The sequence below is a fragment of the Thalassophryne amazonica genome, chromosome 15, assembly GCF_902500255.1.
Source record: "Thalassophryne amazonica chromosome 15, fThaAma1.1, whole genome shotgun sequence".
NCBI classification, from domain to species: domain Eukaryota; kingdom Metazoa; phylum Chordata; class Actinopteri; order Batrachoidiformes; family Batrachoididae; genus Thalassophryne; species Thalassophryne amazonica.
Genome location: NC_047117.1, coordinates 90916926 through 90937240, shown reverse-complemented (window position 1 = coordinate 90937240; position 20315 = coordinate 90916926). Strand labels below are relative to the sequence as shown.

Sequence of the window (20315 nt, the reverse complement as noted above, 5' to 3'; positions counted from 1 at the left end):
TGAGGTTTTAGAGAATCTGGATTATTTTAAGTCATATATATTGCAGCTGCACATTTTTTCATATTAAACGTGTGTGTGTGTTTTTTGTTGTTGTTTTTTTTTTTTTTTTAAAGGAATGGTACACTGCTCTGGTGAAGTCACAGTGTTGCCTCCGTGGAGATGTTTGTCTGCTGGAAACGACAGAACTGCTTACTAAACTACCTCCCTCTGATCTCCTCAACATAATGAGCTGCGAGGTGATGCGCGCGCACACACACACACAGACCATTAATGTGCACAATCCAACAGTAAGCAGCAGAGGTGGGACATAGTCACTGTCATGTCATTCTTAAGTCATGAATCGGCAAGTCTCAAGTCAGCTTGCAAACAATTGGTGGTCATTATAACTTGAGACTTGCCGATTCATGACTTCAGAATAACTTGCTGGTGACTTCGTTCCACCTCTGGTAAGCAGTGATCCTTTAATGTGCACTCACTGGATGAGACGTTATGAGCAAAATTATGATTCCCTTCAGGACTTTGGTGGTCCACACACTGCTGACAGTGTTGTGATGCACAGAAGGTCCTTCAGAACCTAATTTATGAAAACAAATCCCACATAATTGCCTCACATTAACATTATTATTATTATTATTATTTTAAATCCAGACCACCTGCTGCTAATGTAAAAGTTTCAGGAAGAATTCAATTCAGTTCAATTTATTTTAATTTTTATAGCAACAAATCACAACAAAGTTGCCTCAAGGCGCTTCACACAAGTAAGGTCTAACCTTACCAACCCCTAGAGCAAGAACACAGGTGACAGTGGTAAGAAAAAAACTCCCTCTGATTTGATGAAGAAACCTCAAGCAGACCAGACTCAAAGGGGAAACCCTCTGCTTAGGCCGTGCTACTGACACAATAGACAATACAAATATACAGGAAATTTTGCCGGTGCACAGGATGGGAGGGTTGCAGAAGTAGACAGCACTCCCTCTTCTGGATGAAGCTGCACCTCAAACAGAGAAAAAACAGAATCAGGTGATAGCCAACAAATACAGTATAATTTGTCAGCATTAAGCAACAAGAAAAACAGAAGAAATACTAAGGTGATCGCTGGCCAGTAGCTCTAAGCTTCACTAAAAGACCCAGACTTTAGATAAAGATGAGGCCGCGACCCGCTCTGCTTCCTAGCAAAATTCATTTAAAAGGGTAAAAAGCATGGTAACATACTATGCCATTATGCTAGCCATACGAAAGGGAAAATAAGTGCGTCTTAAGTCTGGACTTGAAAGTCTCCACAGAATCTGACTGTTTTATTGATGCAGGGAGATCATTCCACAGAACAGGGTCACAATAAGAGAAAGCTCTGTGACCCACAGACTTTATATTCACCCTAGGGACACAAAGGCAAGGCAAATTTATTTATAGAGCACATTTCGTACATCAAGCATTTCAATGTGCTTTACAGATAATAAGGAACAATGCAAAATATAAGGATTCAAAGGAATTTTATTGTCATATGCACAGAAGAACATGTTCCCTGCACAATGAAATATGTCTACTGCATTTAACCCATCCTAATTGCCAGTAGGAGCAGAAGTCGCCATTAGGCACCCGGGGACCAGCTCCAGATGTACATCCCTGCCTTGGTCAACAGCAGGGCTGAGCAAACCAACACCGACCCATAACAGACAACACACACACAACACATAGGCCGGCCCGGTACATAAACATATACGTATATGAAAAGCAAAACACGAGGGAAAAGGAGAAAATGAAACCCTCATAGCCGCTGCATTACACAGCAGCAATGAAGAAAAAAATCCCCATCAGCACAGAAAAACAATCGCACAGACAAAAACAAGGACACAGGCCGACAACCGAGATTTGAAAAGGTCCAGTTTATCAGAACACTCCGGAGGCAGCCTGTTTGGCGCCGTCAACGGCCTTGTCCGACAATCCTGGAGGGGGGAGGGGCAGCCCTGAGCAGTCTGAGCTGTCCTAAACAGTCCTGAGCAGTCCAACGTCAGAGCTGGAGAAACTGAGGGGAGGGGGGAAGACCAGGGAGCAAGGCTTAAGTGTTGATCTTCTGAGGAGGTTTTATCACAGCGACCTTGAAGTGCAGCTGTATTTGGGGAAGCCAAATGAATAGCCAGATTAGCAGACGCCTGAAAGATTCCACAGTTCTGAGAACAGAATGGCTCTCAATGCATCTGAATGTGAATCTGAATCTGAATAAAAAGAGAATAGAGGAAAAAAAAAAAATTAAAAAATCAAATGTTCTCTTTTGTCAGGGGTTCAACATCAGCCTGCTGTGTCCATGCCTAAGTGTGGGGGTGCAGCGGTCAACCCGGGGTCAAGGGTCTTTGCTGTTGGAGACGACCTTGCATGTGATGCTACATCAGATTACCAAGGTTACGCAGTCACTTCCTGTTCCACACCAGTCCTTCCTGCCACCCTCTGTGTCACAGCCCTACTGGGACCAGCTGGCTGATGTGTACGGTGAGTGTTAGAAAGATTGAAAAGGAACAGATTGTATAGTTCTATTAAACAGAAGTTTGGTAAATTCCAAATTTCTTCATTATGTTTGTCGTCATTTTGTCTCATGTTATTTTTGTCTCATGCAGGGGAAAAAGTGAGTGTGAGTTAAACGGTAATAAGTTGAGTGCTGGTCTCAAACGAAAATGAAGCCTCCTGTGTATTGTGGTCTGATTTTTGCCTTTCAGATGAGCCTAGCTTGTACCACACGGTTTTGTCTCTTTGTCGAACACTGTCCCAGTACCTCCTGAGCACACACCAGTTGCCATCCTCCCTTCATATCCCAGCTGATAAAGAACACCTCATCACTGTTTTCACCTGCACTGCCACTGAGGTAAGACAGCCATTTTTAGCACTCCCCCAGTATGAAATTTTGGGGGAGGGGGGGGATAGCGATCAGCATGTCAGTCTCTCTGCTTTTTCATTGAAACTGTCCAAACCAGATGCCAGCAGAGAGAACACATTCATACATACATAAACATAACATGATCTTAAATATAACAAGAAAATTCACCAGACTATGAACATAATAAACAATATAAACCAATAACAGAAGAAGAAGAAGGAAAAAAAAGTTAAAAACATTCGTATAATAGCTTAAAAATAAAGTAGTGACAGTGGGTATAAAAGAGTTCTTTCATGGGTTGGATTTATCAATTTCTCTCGAGTTGAGTCACCAGAATGCAGTGCTGTGTACGTATGTTCATGCATCTCTTGCAGAAAAAGAGATCAAAGCTTTATATAGACTTTTAAATAAAGCTTTGTTTGGCTTTTGCATTTTCATCATCTGCCCTTGGAATCTGCTTTCTTTTCACTCTTTACAGCTTTGCCTTTTTGCCCTCTTCTTTCATCCAAAAGGTGTTGGTGTGGCATCTGCTCCAGGACCAGCTGCCCCTGAGCATGGACCTCCAGTGGGCTCTGTCCTGTCTCTGTCTGTCCCTCCAGCAGCCCTTTATCTGGAACAAGCTCTCCACACCCGAGTACACTACACACACCTGCTCCCTCATCTACTGCCTCCATCTCATCATCACTGCAGGTAACACAACAAAAAACAAACGAGCAGGATCTTTATGTGACCTAATAAAGACAACTGCTGAGCTCATTAAGCCTGAAAATTTCAGATGAATTTCATACTTATGATAGCCTCTCCTCTGATACCTTTGACTCTTTAGTGGCTGTGAGTCCTGGAGACCAGCTTCTGCATCCGGAGAGGAAAAATGAAAAGGCAGAGCGAGACTCTGAAGGAGACCAAATGGACTCACCACATGCAGACTGTGAGCACTTCACCACAGATCTGTTTTATATTCTGTGTGGTTGGTGAAAGAATCTAGTGAGGAAAATCCAATATAGCATGCAATGTGCAAGATTTCAGAATCAGATCAGTGGGATAGGAGATGGACAACCAGTATGTGGTCAGGGGTTCAATTCCCGGTCATGCTGCCTGTCTGTGTCCTTGGGGAAGACACTTAATCTGCATTGTCTGTCCTCTGAGCTGTAAATGGGTGTTAGCCACAGCTGGGGAAGTAACCTGCATTGGCCTGGCCTCCTGTCCAGAGGGAGTTGTGGGCACTCAGCGAGTTCCCTCTGTGGAATTCCTGTTGTAAGTGCGGTCAACAATGTGTTTCTGGGCCTATTTAGGACTTACTGACTTGGCTACATTCAAGAGCAGAAGACAAACTAACACACTTACTTCAAGTAAGAAACAAAAGATTTTCCTGAAATGAATATTGCATCTACTGCGTTGCCTAGATGGCATCATACAAGCAGTTTCTGTGGTAAAATTGTACACAAACAAATGTTATTTCCAGTGTGATTGGGCAGAATGGAAAAACCTGCACCTTTGTTTGATAAAGTCCATGTGTAGAGATGCTTAATCACAAGACGTCTTCATAACGTGTCATATCAGTTTTGTAAAATCTGGTTTTTGTATCATCTGTTTCAGGTGGTAAGTTGAGACGTTCACCAGTTGTTCGAGCATGAAACAAGCTTTTGCTTTTCCTTGAAAGCTGATATTTGTAACATTAGGCTGCTAACCAGTTAATGACCAGTGGATTTTAATCTGCGCGTACACTGACAACACAATGGTGGGGACACACATGGCGTCCTTAAAGCATCAGGTTTCCAGTCCCGCCCATTTTCTTAGTGACTCAGTAAAGACTCTGCACCTCTTCACTGGATGTATTTTTGTCACCGCTTTGCTTTTTTGATTCTGAATATGTGTCAGGCTTTGAGGTTTGGTGTGGAGAAAGCTTTGGGGGCTTTGTGACGTCACACTCGCTTCTCGTGTTGCAGACATGTGCAAGTGGCATGCGTGCGAGATCATGGCGGAGCTGGTGGAAGGCCTGCAGAGCATCCTGTTGCTGGGTCACCACAGAAATGGTGCAATTCCCGCTTTTCTCACACCAACCTTACGCAACATTGTGATCAGTCTCGCTCGACTCCCTCTGGTCAACAGCTACACCCGAGTGCCTCCTGTGGTCAGTGTGTCTTTTTTTTTTTTTTTTTTTTTTTTTTTTTTTTATAAAGACTTGCACAATTTGAAAAATGGTCGTTTGAAATCCTGCTTTCAAACGGTGTGTTTTAGGTTTGGAAAATGGGCTGGTCCCCGCAGCCAAAAGGAGAGTTTGGCACCACACTGCCGGAGATTCCCGTGGACTTCCTGCAGGAAAAGGATGTGTTCAGAGAGTTTCTTTACCGCATCAACACACTGGGTAGATAAACAGCTTCATGCATGTGCATCTTGTGATGTTTCTGCAGTGTACGAAGGTATTGTCTGTGTTGCTGTGTGTTCAGGCTGGAGCAGCAGGACTCAGTTTGAGGAGACCTGGGCCACTCTGCTGGGGGTGCTGGTCACCCAACCCATCACTATGGACCAGGAGGAGGAGACTCAACAGGAGGTAAAAACACAACAATTAAAGTTTAGCATACGTATCAACATTAAAACCCAGAAGTTTTGAAATGATTGTTGCCACGTCCTTCCAGAATGTCTGAATAGAGGGACAAGATCAAAAACCGTGGGCAGGATCCACAGTCTTTATATCTGAAAAGTTGTGGATTACAAATACTTTATCATCTCTTGGTTTGTTCTAAGGAGGACTTGGAGCGGACGCAGTTGAATGTCTTAGCGGTGCAGGCCATCACCAGCCTGGTGCTGAGTGCCATGACCCTGCCCACCGCCGGCAACCCTGCAGTCAGCTGTCTGGAACAGCAGCCCCGCAACAAGAGCCTGAAGGCTCTGGAAACACGGTAGTCAACCAGTATTGTTTAACTTCTCTTGTGTCAGTGCCAACAGTAAGCAGTATTTAAATGTGTGTTTGTGTGTTTGCCAGGTTTGGTAGAAAACTTGCAGTGATCAGGGGTGAAGTGGAGAGAGAGATTCAGGCGCTTGTCTCTAAGAGAGACAACGTGTGCACTCATCACCCGTACCACACATGGGGCCCTGTACCCTCGTTATCAGCTGCTTCTGCTGGTAAGACTCCATCAACATGCACGACGTCAGTGTTTTAGTGCTGTAGTTACACCACAATTGAATTGTGTTTCAGCAGGAATTCTGATCAGCCACGAAAAGCTGCTGCTTCAAATCAACACGGAGCGGGAGATGGGCAACATGGAGTACAAACTGGGACAGGCAAGAAATGCATGAAAGGAGAGGAAGCTTTTGATAAGCAGAAAAAAATGTGTTTTCTACGACAACAAAAAATGTTTTAATTGTCTACAGTGAAGTATGGGGCGCCTCAGGGTTTGGTTCTTGATCCACAGTTATTCTCTTTATGTTACACTTTTTGGTCAAATTACACACAGTTTGGAATTAATTTTAAGCTACCATTCATCCAGAAAGTATTCACAGCACTTCACTTTTTCCACATTTTGTTATGGTACAGCCTTATTCCAAAATGGTGTAAATTCTATTATTTTATTTTTTTTCCACATTGTCATTGTGGGGTGTTGTGCTTAGAGTTTTGAGGAAAAAAAAATAATTTCATCCATTTCATCCAGTGCTGTTTGTGAAGTGAAGTGTGTGTTTTGTGTATATTATTATGAAACACTGCTGGGAGATGCCATTAGGTTTTCAGCATTCTAAAGCTAACAGGTTATTTACATGCTGTTCTTCTCTCCAGGTGTCTATTAACTCGGTGTGGTTAGGTAACAACATAACACCTCTCAGAGAGGAAGAATGGGGAGAGGATGAAGAAGATGAGACGGACACTCCAGCTCCCAAATCTCCACCCATGTCTCCTATCAACTCCAGGTATGCTTGTTTATTTTTATTTTAAAGATCTGGTTCATCTATACACAAGTTTGGACAAGATTTCTGATGATTGAAAGATTCCTTCACTCACAGTGTAAAGTTACTTTATCTCCATCTTCTTACCTCAGAAATTTTATGAATAATATTTTTTATATTATTTAATTCATTAATAGTAGTTATAGCTCGATTTCTCAGACTGAGTTTGAAACATACGGGAACAGACTTAATAGAGTAAATGACTCTGTCTCCTTAGAATGTCAAACCTCTTCTCTGTATCCAGGCACTTTGTTTTTCCAGAAACGTTCACCCTTTGACATTTGAAGTTTTAATGGATAAACAGTCAACTGTGCGGATGTGTCCTGAGTTACTGGCGTCCTCGTGCTGTTTCAGGAAGCATCGTGCAGGTGTGGACATTCATTCCTGTTCCCAGTTCCTCTTGGAGCTCTACAGCCAGTGGCTGATCCCCGGCTCCCCCAGTAACAGGAGGATCCCAACCATGCTCGTCAGTGAGGTGGTGCGATCGGTGAGACATCCATTTGCACTTTGCTGATTATAAGTCGCTTTTAATTATGTGGTTGGAAAACAGACACTGATTTCTTTTTTCCGTCATCAGTGATTCTGTGCATTTTAAAATCTGAGTTTTTCATTCATGGGTCAGTACAATAATAATAATTTATTTACAGTAGTGTTCAGAATAATAGTAGTGCTATGTGACTAAAAAGATTGATCCAGATTTTGAGTATATTTCTTATTGTTAAATGGGAAACAAGGTACCAGTAGATTCAGTAGATTCTCACAAATCCAACAAGACCAAGCATTCATGATATGCACACTCTTAAGGCTATGAAATTGGGCTATTAGTAAAAAAAAAAAGTAGAAAAGGGGGTGTTCACAATAATAGTGTGGCATTCAATCAGTGAGTTCGTCAATTTTGTGGAACAGGTGTGAATCGGACATGCCCTTGAAATGGGTGTTTCAACAAGACAATGACCCCAAACACACTAGTAAATGAGCAAAATCTTGGTTCCAAACCAACAAAATTAATGCCTCACAGATGTGAAGAAATCATGAAAAACTGTGGTTATACAACTAAATACTAGTTTAGTGATTCACAGGATTGCTAAAAAAGCAGTTTAAACATAATAGTTTTGAGTTTGTAGCGTCAACAGCAGATGCTACTATTATTGTGAACACCCCCTTTTCTAATTTTTTTACTAATAGCCCAATTTCATAGCCTTAAGAGTGTGCATATCATGAATGCTTGGTCTTGTTGGATTTGTGAGAATCTACTGGTACCTTGTTTCCCATGTAACAATAAGAAATATACTCAAAACCTGGATTAATCGTTTTAGTCACATAGCACTACTAATATTCTGAACACTACTGTATATACACTCAACAAAAATCTAAACGCAACACTTTTGGTTTTGCTCCCATTTTGTATGAGATGAACTCAAAGATCTAAAACTTTTTCCACATACACAATATCACCATGTCCCTCAAATATTGTTCACAAACCAGTCTAAATCTGTGATAGTGAGCACTTCTCCTTTGCTGAGATCATCCATCCCACCTCACAGGTGTGCCATATCAAGATGCTGATTAGACACCATGATTAGTGCACAGGTGTGCCTTAGACTGCCCACAATAAAAGGCCACTCTGAAAGGTGCAGTTTTATCACACAGCACAATGCCACAGATGTCGCAAGATTTGAGGGAGCGTGCAATTGGCATGCTGACAGCAGGAATGTTAACCAGAGCTGTTGCTCATGTATTGAATGTTCATTTCTCTACCATAAGCCGTCTCCAAAGGCGTTTCAGAGAATTTGGCAGTACATCCAACCAGCCTCACAACCGCAGACCACGTGTAACCACACCAGCCCAGGACCTCCACATCCAGCATGTTCACCTCCAAGATCGTCTGAGACCAGCCACTCGGACAGCTGCTGAAAAAATCGGTTTGCATAACCAAAGAATTTCTGCACAAACTGTCAGAAACCGTCTCAGGGAAGCTCATCTGCATGCTCGTCCTCATCGGGGTCTCGACCTGACTCCAGTTCGTCGTCGTAACCGACTTGAGTGGGCAAATGCTCACATTCGCTGGCGTTTGGCACGTTGGAGAGGTGTTCTCTTCACGGATGAATCCCGGTTCACACTGTCCAGGGCAGATGGCAGACAGCGTGTGTGGCGTCGTGTGGGTGAGCGGTTTTCTGATGTCAATGTTGTGGATCGAGCGGCCCATGGTGGCGGTGTGGTTATGGTATGGGCAGGCGTCTGATGTGGACGAAGAACACAGGTGCATTTTATTGATGGCATTTTGAATGCACAGAGATACAGTGACGAGATCCTGAGGCCCATTGTTGTGTCATCCAAGAACATCACCTCATGTTGCAGCGGGATAATGCACGGCCCCATGTTGCAAGGATCTGTACACAATTCTTGGAAGCTGAAAATGTCCCAGTTCTTGCATGGCCGGCATACTCACCGGACATGTCACCCATTGAGCATGTTTGGGATGCTCTGGACCGGCGTATACGACAGCGTGTACCAGTTCCTGCCAATATCCAACTTCGCACAGCCATTGAAGAGGAGTCACAATTGATAACCTGATCAACTCTATGCAAAGGAGATGTGTTGCACTGCATGAGGCAAATGGTGGTCACACCAGATACTGACTGGTATCCCCCCCCCCCCCCAATAAAACAAAACTACACCTTTCAGAGTGGCCTTTTATTGTGGGCAGTCTAAGGCACACCTGTGCACTAATCATGGTGTCTAATCAGCATCTTGATATGGCACACCTGTGAGGTGGGATGGATTATCTCAGCAAAGGAGAAGTGCTCACTATCACAGATTTAGACTGGTTTGTGAACAATATTTGAGGGAAATGGTGATATTGTGTATGTGGAAAAAGTTTTAGATCTTTGAGTTCATCTCATACAAAATGGGAGCAAAACCAAAAGTGTTGCGTTTATATTTTTGTTGAGTGTATGTGTAAGGATCCAGTGGTAACGTCATGTGTTCCAGCATAAAACTGTCTCATTATTTTTGGAGAACCTTGTGCTTCTAATTTAAAATAATTACTCCTGGTCAGTTTTTCACTCATCCTTTTGTTCTCTGTAGCTGCTGGCGGTGTCGGACCTCTTTACAGAGCGCAACCAGTTTGACATGATGTTCTCCACCTTGATGGAACTCCAGAAGCTCCACCCACCAGAGGACGAGATCCTAAATCAGTACCTGGTGCCTGCCATCTGCAAAGCTGCTGCTGTTTTGGGCATGGTGAGCAGCACAGCTGCTGAGATGATCTGATGTTTTCTGGGGCTTACAGTTCTTTAGATACAGTGTAACTTGTTAAAGCGTGTGGTTAAACAGACGTGTAAGGCCGTTATCAATGCCGTTTTCCAGGACAAAGCCATAGCAGAACCTGTGTGCCGCCTGCTGGAGACCACCCTGCGCAGCACCCACCTGCCCAGCCGCATGGGCACGCTGCACGGCGTCCTGTATGTGCTGGAGTGTGACCTGCTTGATGACACAGCTAAACAGCTCATCCCCATCGTGTCTGAATACCTGCTGTCCAACATCAGAGCTGTCGCTCAGTGAGTCAAAGACAACAGGACACATCACAAAGACACATTATAGAGGGATACTTAGCTCGGTTCACTTTAGCCTCTGTAATAAGGGTGCAGTACATCACCTTGCCACCGGGTGCTGCTCTTCATGTTTCGTCTCTCCTGAAGCACGTTTTTGTTGCCTTCCTTGTCTGTCTTGCAGCTGTGTGAATCTACATAACCAGCAGCATGTGCTGGTGATGTGCGCGGTGGCCTTCTACATGATTGAGAACTACCCTCTGGATGTGGGCTCAGAGTTTATGGCAGCAGTTATTCAGGTAAACATTCTTTCTTAAGCCCCTTTCACACCGGGGCTGCTCCCGGTTGCTCCTGTTTGCGCCGTGCGTCATTATGACGACGCCGCGTGGAAGCAACTCAGTGCCCAGACAGCAGCTCGGCGCCACAACAGCACGAGGGGCGCAAAGGAGGAAGCAAGTCGGGCGCCAAAAAATTTAACTTGTTTAATTTTTTTGGCGTCCTGTGCTCGACGCAGAAAGGAAGTGGTTCCAGTGCAAGTCAGGGCAAAGAGGCGTTACCCGGCGTGACTTGGAGCCAATTTGATTCCTGCTGTTCCATTGTTCCTGCAGTATAAATCACACAGGATTGTTTTTATACCATGTACTCAATGCAGTAAAAACTACATGCTGAAAAAAAAAAATGCAGACTGATTTCCAGAAATATCCAGTAAAAAGTCCGGATATCTCGAGTCCACTCATGGACGTTCGTTCACGCGCGCACATGTGAACAGTTAAAAGAAAAAAAAAAAGTCTGGCTTCAGGCATTATTTCCTTGTTCTCTGCTCAAACTCTCACATCACAGTTAAAAAAAAAAAAAAAAAAGGACAAAAAAGGACATAAGTCCTGAGACAGGACATGTCAACATCAAGTAGAACTCCAGACATCTCTGCATTGCTTGACGGTTCGCTCACGTGCATCTCGCGGTCAAAGGAGGAAAGAAAAGAAAAAAAAAATTGTCTGCAGGCAGTTAGTTCCTTTCTCTCATCACAGTTAAAAAAAGACATAAGTCCAGGACATGTCAACATCAAGTAGAACTCCAACAATCTCCACATTTGCTAAAGGATGGTCCGTGCATGCGCACATCTTGTGGTCAAGGGAGGAAAGATAAACTATAACAGAACTCAGAGCGCAGCCCTGCAGCTCAGCACAACAAGCAGAAGAGAAGTCAGAGTGCACAGTCTGTCTGCAGCCAAACTGTGCACTCTGACTTGTCTGTGCAGAGAACCTGCAGGCTGTGTTCTCACCTCTTCTCTGCCCCCTGCTGCGCGCACCTGATGCAGAAATTCCTGCGTCGTCATGACACCACAGGGAGCAACTGGGAGCAGCCCCAGTGTGAAAGGGGCTTTAGTGGGGGTTGTAAAGTCTTGACCAAATTGTGTAAAACACTGGTTTTTGGTGGTGTTTTAAGGATGTCAGAAATGTGCAACTCTAAATATTCAACAAAAACTGTCAATTGAAATGTAAAACCTGAACGCAGCATTCATTAAAGTGAAATTTAAGCTTCTGATCCCCAAACAGTTTATGGGCTTTTTTTCTTCTTCTTCTCCTCACCGTGGTCTTATTTTTTCACTGTACCTGGAAGTGCTACACCTCAATGAAAACAACACAATCATGACTCTAAAATTACCAGATCACATGAGAAGAAAAAATGTTGCTCTGGTAATTTTTTTTGTTTTATCTCCATCTTTGTTTCGTTCCAGTTGTGCGGCGTGATGGTGTCGGCCAGTGAGGACTCGACTCCTTCTGTCATCTATCACTGTGTTCTGCGTGGCCTGGAGCGCCTCCTACTGTCAGAGCAGTTATCCCGCTTGGACGGAGAAGCGCTGGTCAAACTCAGTGTGGACCGAGTCAACATGCCGTCTCCTCACAGAGCTATGGCTGCACTGGGACTCATGCTGACCTGCATGTACACTGGTAAGTCGAGCAGTTACCGTGGCGTCCGCTTTACTGTCTCTTACTAAATGTTATGTTTCATCACTTGTAAATGTGTTTGTGTTCATCCCTGTGCTCTGACCCCAAACCCTCCTCTTCTGGTTTTGTTTTTTCATTACATGCACGGGGATTAAAGTTCTCCGTCCCTACGATGGATTTCTGTCAATTGGGCTGCTAAAAGGCAGCGTTCTCGCTGTGCCTTCCCGATGCAGAATCTAGGCTGGGCGCAAGATATAAAGTTTACCGCATTCCTGGGACATGTGTGCTGTGTTCAGAATGTTCCAAAATCGATTTTTAGAATGTCGTTTTTTTTTTTCTTCCGTTTGTTTTTTTTCTGCTCACACCGAGTCCTTGTTTGTTCCTCTGTGGAACGACGCAGAGAGTTTTGCAAACATATTTTAAGCTTTTCTTTCAAAGTCTGCTCCGAGTCTCTTTGTGAGTGTCCTCGCTGTGGTTAAACTAAAAACAGCTGCGGGTGCATTAACAACTAACGCTTTTCCTCCCAAAATACATCTAAAATCTCTTCCTGAGGACAGCATGACATAAAATACGCTCATTAAACCTCCTTACCTCAATCAGGTCGCACTTTCCACATAAATACACAAATTCCTGATTGTTTCTGCTCAGAGACTGCAAACCAGAGGAACATCCAGATGGAAAGAGGGTGTTGGGGGGGGGGGGGGGGGGCACACAACGCCCCTTGATTAAAGGTCTACTTTTGAAAACATTTTTCATGCTACTACTTATAATAAAAATTTTAACAACTAAAATGTTTAAGTCAGTATCACTCTGGGCCCAAGGTTGACTTTAGTACTGGAGTTTAATCGATGAGTCATCTAAAAATAAGTTTAGTTAATTTAACTTTTTTGCATAACCTAAGTGGGATATGGAGCTATAACTTTTTTTTTTTTTTTTATGTAATATCTAAAATCAGCATTACTGGGTCTGTTTGGAGTTCCAGCTTTAAAATCAAAAGGATACCGGTTCTTGTGGTTCATAATCTTATCAAACAGTTGTCAGTTGTGATATCAATTTTAGTTAAAGGCAAAGAAAAGGTGAAAATGTGCAAAATAAAATGCAAATACACATTAAGCAGAACAACTACATTGGGAAGGATCAGGGTGAAAAAAATAGTCATCAAAAGAAAGATTCCATTTCAGATCAGGCCTGAGGTTTTATTGGTGTTGAATGAAGGAAAAGTGTTGAATGATGGAAAAGCTGTCCCCTTAAAATGCTTATCCTGAATTATTTTAAATTATGTGCATGTTAAAGTCTTTCTATAATATGACGGTTAGTGAGTGAAATACAACCCCTGGCAATAATTATGGAATCACCGCATCGGAAGATGTTCATTCAGTTGTTTAATTTTGTAGAAAAAAATCCAGATCACAGACATGACACAACTAAAGTCATTTCAAATGGCAACTTTCTGGCTTTAAGAAACACTATAAGAAATCAAGAAAAAAAAAATTGTGGCAGTCAGTAACGGTTACTTTTTTAGACCAAGCAGAGGAAAAAAAAATATGGACTCACTCAATTCTGAGGAATAACTTATGGAATCACCCTGTAAATTTTCCTCCCCATAACTAACACCTGCATCAAATCAGATCTGCTCGTTAGTCTACATCTAAAAAGGAGTGATCATACCTTGGAGAGCTGTTGCACCAAGTGGACTGACATGAATCATGGCTCCAACACGAGAGATGTCAATTGAAACAAAGGAGAGGATTATCAAACTCTTAAGAGGGTAAATCATCACGCAATGTTGCAAAAGATGTTGGTTGTTCACAGTCAGCTGTGTCTAAACTCTGGACCAAATACAAACATGGGAAGGTTGTTAAAGGCAAACATACTGGTAGACCATGGAAGACATCAAAGCGTCAAGACAGAAAACTTAAAGCAATATGTCTCAAAAATCGAAAATGCACAACAAAACAAATGAGGAACGAATGGGAGGAAACTGGAGTCAACGTCTGTGACCGAACAGTAAGAAACCGCCTAAAGGAAATGGGATTTACATACAGAAAAGCTAAACTAAAGCCATCATTAACACCTAAACAGAAAAAAACAAGGTTACAATGGGCTAAGGAAAAGCAATCGTGGACTGTGGATGACTGGATGAAAGTCATATTCAGTGATGAATCTCGAATCTGCATTGGGCAAGGTGATGATGCTGGAACTTTTGTTTGGTGCCGTTCCAATGAGATTTATAAAGATGACTGCCTGAAGAGAACATGTAAATTTCCACAGTCATTGATGATATGGGGCTGCATGTCAGGTAAAGGCACTGGGGAGATGGCTGTCATTACATCATCAATAAATGCACAAGTTTACGTTGATATTTGGGGATGATATCATTTTTCAAGATGATAATGCATCTTGCCATAGAGCAAAAACTGTGAAAACATTCCTTGCAAAACGACACATAGGGTCAATGTCATGGCCTGCAAATAGTCCGGATCTTAATCCAATTGAAAATCTTTGGTGGAAGTTGAAGAAAATGGTCCATGACAAGGCTCCAACCTGCAAAGCTGATCTGGCAACAGCAATCAGAGAAAGTTGGAGCCAGATTAATGAAGAGTACTGTTTGTCACTCATTAAGTCCATGCCTCAGAGACTGCAAGCTGTTATAAAAGCCAGAGGTGGTACAACAAAATACTAGTGATGTGTTGGAGCATTCTTTTGTTTTTCATGATTCCATAATTTTTTCCTCAGAATTGAGTGAGTCCATATTTTTTTCCTTCTGCTTGGTCTAAAAAAGTAACCGTTACTGACTGCCACAATTTTTTTTTTCTTGATTTCTTAGTGTTTCTTAAAGCCAGAAAGTTGCCATTTGAAATGACTTTAGTTTTGTGTCATGTCTGTGAGCTGCTTTTTTTTTCTACAAAATTAAACAACTGAATGAACATCCTCCGATGCGGTGATTCCATACTTTTTGCCAGGTGTTGTATAATCTGTTCAGCAGACCAGTTTGCACTTTTCTTAGCTGTCTCCACCTTGTTTTAGCTTAAGCTCTAGGACACGGATCACAAAGGGTTTCTAAGAAAAGGTCAACGGTCAAAAGCAGGTATAGAAGCAGGATCAGGTTTTTCCTCTCATGCTCTCATTGGTCTTTATCTGCAGTTTCAGTTGAGGTCTTCACTCATAATCAGTGGCATCTTGGTTATTTGATCTCTACCACTCAAAGCAGTTTTTGAAGGGCTCTAAACTGATGGGGATTATCAAAAACAGGAATCATTTAGCCAGAAAAATAACACGGTTAAGAAAAATTGTACCTGTGGAGCAGGTCTGGTATCAGTCCACATGTTCAGTTTGTTACTGGTTTGACACCAGATCCATCTGGAAGTGTACACAGAGGACAGGGTGCACTGCCTGTCCAGACATCCACCAATGAGACTGTGTGGCCACATTAATATGAACACACCTTGAGGGTGAATCCAGGAATTTTATTCGTCTTTCTGTCACTACCCAGACTTGAAGCTCGTCGTTGAGGGTTCTAAAGAGTATGTTCTGGTCATCAGATGCAGGTTACGTCTCCAGCCAAGACCGGTCTCCATTTACAGAGAGTGAACTGAGATACAAACAGGTAGCCTGAAGTAAACCCTGGCCTCTAGGTTGGTAGTTCAGCTTCTGTGCCCCGGCTCCACCTGCTGTCTCATGAATGACAGCGTAGACTAAAATTGAAAACTAGAACCTTCACCTTCTGACTTCACTCAAAGTAATTCCTGTGTCACTGCGGATGCCGCCTCATTCAGTCTGCTGGTCTTCTGCACCTTTTTTCTCTGTCCTGAACAGTGGACGTGAACCTAAACTCCTTCATGAGGGGCAGCAACCTGCTCCCAAATCGAATTGTACGATCCCTCAAAGCCTGGACGTCAAACTGCTGTACGTTTAAATAACTGACTTTATACACAGTGTAGTCCAGGTCTGTACCTGAACTACACTGATCCTCGGGATTCCACCCAACCATGTGTCACACACACAGAAGTGATTGCAGCGTATGCCGCCCCCCCAACTTGGACTTTAGAAACTTTGTAAAGAATTCGGGGTACTTTGCTCCTTGTTTTTTTGTTGCTGTGTCATAACTAACACATTTGTTTAATTCTGTCTGTTTTAATTGATCCTGTTTAAACCTCCTGCTTGCTCTCTGCATGTAATGTGTATTTATATTTCTATTTCCTGCCTCTAACCCTGACATCCGACCAACTAACCCTGTTAGCACGTTGTTGCTCTTACGCTCGCTGAATAGTGCATCCTTTTTTTGCTCAGAGCTAAACTGCACATTTTTTTAATGCAGGCTCTTGCAAATAAAAACCTCAGTTTTGGTCTTTATATATTTGGAGATTAAAACTTTATAAATGTGAGCTTGTATTGTTTTTTTTATTATTTCATTAAAAGCTTGACAGATAAAAGTTGCACAGTGGATTCAAAGTGTCTGTTGTAGTTCAGGTGCATCAGTCATTACGTCAGGGACTGTGGCTATAAGTTAGCTTGTAGCTAAATCTGGTGTAAAGCGTCTAATCTCTGTTTTGAGATTAATGCATTTTGCACATAGTCGCTGAAAAAGTGAACTTGATAAAGTAAAGTAAGAAATCCAAATATTATGATACTGTTGTAAACCAGTCAGTAAGTCATCAAAACATCTATGATGCCTCTGAAAGAGTGAGGAGCTTCATGGTCGTGTACAGAAGTGAAGTCTGCACAGTGCACTTCTTTTTTGTTCCAAAATACTGTGATAGACGTCTTGAAACTTCAGTCTTCAGATATATGTGAACCTAACTGTACTGACTTCAATCCAGTGCAACCATAAAATGACCCTTAAAAAAAAAAAAAAAAAAATTCTGAGGAATCCGTCCCCGAAATTTCTCATATTTCTGTTGAAGTCAAGAAATTTTGAAGTGACTGACATCTTGTGATGCAAACGCTTTCTCTGACTTGGACCGGCGTCCCCCGTCTCGTCCTCTCAGCGGTGCTAATGTCGGGTTCGGCGGTGACTGGGGTTAGAGGTCAGGTTGACTCCGGCTCTGCCGAGGCGGTGGGCGTCACGGCCGGTCATGTTGGTTTCTCCTCAGGCAAGGAGAAAGCCAGCCCTGCCAGCCGCCCCGCCCACTCCGACCCTCAGGCCCCAGACAGCGAGTCCATCATCGTTGCAATGGAGAGGGTCTCTGTGCTCTTCGACAGGTACAGACACACACGCCAGACCTCATCTCACTTTGTTCACCTTTAACCTGTGGGTTTTTAGTGATCAAATCTTTTTTTTTTTTTTTTTTTTGCTCCACGTCCACACGTGCCATTTGACCTTTGTAGAATCCGGAAGGGTTTACCCAGCGAGGCCCGCGTGGTGGCCAGAATCCTGCCCCAGTTCCTCGACGACTTCTTCCCGCCACAGGACGTCATGAACAAAGTCATTGGCGAGTTCCTGTCCAATCAGCAGCCTTACCCACAGTTCATGGCCACTGTCGTGTATAAGGTCAGCAGCAGAGACGCCGTGTTTCCGGGTCGTCACGCGTGTTTCCATGACATTTTGTTAATAATGATTTCAGTGCATCTGCTGCACTCTGATCAGCTGTTAAGGTTGTTCTAATGAATGATCATTAAGGCTTAATGATCGTTCGTTAAAACAACCGCTGACCTGTTAAACATGTAAAAATGTTAGTTTTTCCATCCAAGTCTTAACATTCAAGGAACAGAGTTTAAAATGAAATTTGTTTTGACCAAATGAGTATTATTACGAGTAGTATTAAAGGGCTCCTGTTGAACCAGATTCCTTTTTATCTTTATTTATTTTTTACATTTTATTGTTTTATGTTTAATGTTCACCATCTAGTTCTGTTTTTGCAGCCATTTTTCTGCTTTAAACATCACTTTGGCCTGACACAGCTTGTTGGAGACCTCTGTGAGCTATGTAACACAAGTACCAGCAAGTGCTTTAATTTTACCTCAGATTTTTAAGAAAGACTTTAGAAGACTTAAGACTTTAGAAATTTTTAATCCAAAATATAAAAGTGAAAATTGCGACACCACCTTTACCAAGGTGATACAAATATCTGAAAATTCACACATGCTCAGTGTATTTATGATTGCATTTTTAGAGTAATTGTACTGTAATTTCTTTTTAATGTGTAGATGTTTTTTTATTTATGTATTTATTTTGCTCTTTGTTTTTGTGTTCCTTAATGTCTCGAGAGTTTTATTTCTTAAAGTATGTGTGATTTATTTAGAATTGCAAATCTTATTACATATAATAATGAACCAAACATTGAATATTCAGAGATCTGTGTGTGTATGAATACAATGGAACCTCAGTTTTAGAACTTAATTGGTTCCTAAATATTCTTAAACTGAAACCAGTTTTCCCATAAGAAACAATGTAAAATGGATTAATCAGTTCCTGGCCCCAAAAATAACACTTTTTTATTTTTATTGTTTTATTTTTGTTTACCTTTTTTAACAGCACTTCATGCATAAAAGGCAGACAATATACAAAATATGCATAGCATCTTATACGAAATACTTCATAGTAATTCTAATAAAATAGGCCATTTAATTTCACCTTGAGAGGAGACCATAAGAACATCAGCTAACTGAACTTCCGAACGGATCAGCAGTGAAACTCTGGTCTGATTTAATGTTGTATGTTAATAGCATTAGCACTTTTAGATGTCGGTAGCTTCACCCTTTAGCGCCACTTAATGTATGATTTCTTTCTTGCTTCTTCTGGTGGATTGCAACCTAACGCTGTGCATTACCGCCACCTACTGCGGCAGAGGTGTTTGTGAACCAAGACTTTGTTCGAAAAGTGATGCATTTTTTGTTCAAAAAATATGTTCTTAAGCCGAGGTTCCGCTCTATTTGTGTGTTTGGAGAAGTGTCTCTACCTGGTCTGTCTCACCTCCCTCAGGTCTTCCAGACACTTCACGCCACAGGTCAGTCATCCATGGTGCGAGACTGGGTGCTACTGTCTTTGTCCAACTTCACTCAGAGGACACCGGTGGCCATGGCGATGTGGAGCCTTTCCTGTTTCTTCGTCTCCGCCTCCACGTCCCAGTGGATCTCGGCCCTGTATCCTTACATCGCTCTTGCTCAGCAGTGGGATTATAAACTATTATTTTAACAAACGCTATCAGTTTTTCCCTTAACCACCCTGTGTTTAATCCAGACTGCCGCACGTGATCAGTCGGATGGGCTCCAACGAGGTGGTGGACGTCAATCTGTTCTGCCTGGTGGCTATGGACTTCTACCGGCACCAGATTGATGAGGAGCTGGACCGCAGGGCTTTCCAGTCGGTCTTCGAGACCGTGGCGTCACCAGGAAGTCCATACTACAAGCTGCTGGGCTGTTTGCAGTCGATCCACCAGGACATGACGCTGTGAGGGCGGCGGACTCGGACTCACGTTCCTTCACGAGCAGAACGATCGACCAGAAGTTCAAACCGCGGCCGCATTCCCCCCACGGATCATTCCTGCGGACCGTCGCCGGCACCTTCAGCACTTCTCTCAGCACCTTGATCCATGTATAAAGCAAACATTAATCATCCGCAGAAATGGGGAATTATTTTGTTCTGAGAACTCACTTAAATATTGTGATGTCACTGAAGTAAATTATAGAAAATCCATAGTATAAATACTGCGTTTTCTAAATTATGATTGCATCTATTTTTAGCAGGTTTTGTTCAAGTTAAAGGTCAAAAAACGTGACGTGAGACAGAAACGCCATCTTAATGTCTATAATTTGTATCTTCCAGGAATTTTTTTTTTTTTTTTTTCCTTGTGGGTAAAAAAAAAAAAAAAAAAATAGTATAAAAGCAAATGATTGTTGAAGGCTGCAAGTTTATTTTCATGCAAATTGTTTGCACACCATTTCCAACAACTTCTTACAAATTTTTTTTTTCTTTTTTTCATTAACTGACCAAACCAGCAGGGGTGGTGGCCAAGTGGTTAATGCGCTTGGTTTCAGTTCAGAAGGTTCCGGGTTCAAATCCCACCCCTG

General features: G+C 42.5%; 1 protein-coding gene across 6 annotated transcripts in view; it reads left to right on the top strand.

Moving 5' to 3' along the window:
• Positions 1-20101, top strand: part of htt (huntingtin) — a 70790-nt gene extending 50689 nt beyond the window's left edge. For 2 of the 6 annotated variants that reach the window (XM_034187618.1, XM_034187616.1), the window contains 21 exons: positions 114-236; positions 2277-2484; positions 2709-2854; positions 3379-3556; positions 3693-3794; positions 4813-4997; positions 5105-5231; positions 5314-5417; positions 5612-5766; positions 5850-5989; positions 6066-6148; positions 6639-6769; positions 7160-7292; positions 9893-10048; positions 10175-10365; positions 10541-10655; positions 12095-12308; positions 17294-17507; positions 17634-17796; positions 19228-19388; positions 19486-20101. In XM_034187618.1, coding sequence (XP_034043509.1) covers positions 114-236; positions 2277-2484; positions 2709-2854; positions 3379-3556; positions 3693-3794; positions 4813-4997; positions 5105-5231; positions 5314-5417; positions 5612-5766; positions 5850-5989; positions 6066-6148; positions 6639-6769; positions 7160-7292; positions 9893-10048; positions 10175-10365; positions 10541-10655; positions 12095-12308; positions 17294-17507; positions 17634-17796; positions 19228-19388; positions 19486-19699 — 3243 coding nt within the window. In that variant the 3' untranslated portion in view covers positions 19700-20101. Of the gene's footprint in view, positions 1-113; positions 237-2276; positions 2485-2708; positions 2855-3378; positions 3557-3692; positions 3795-4812; positions 4998-5104; positions 5232-5313; positions 5418-5611; positions 5767-5849; positions 5990-6062; positions 6149-6638; positions 6770-7159; positions 7293-9892; positions 10049-10174; positions 10366-10540; positions 10656-12094; positions 12309-17293; positions 17508-17633; positions 17797-19227; positions 19389-19485 lie in introns of all 6 variants that reach the window. The other 4 variants (XM_034187617.1, XM_034187615.1, XM_034187619.1 and 1 more) reach the window with 3 other exon arrangements.
• The last annotated feature ends 214 nt before the right edge of the window (positions 20102-20315 follow it).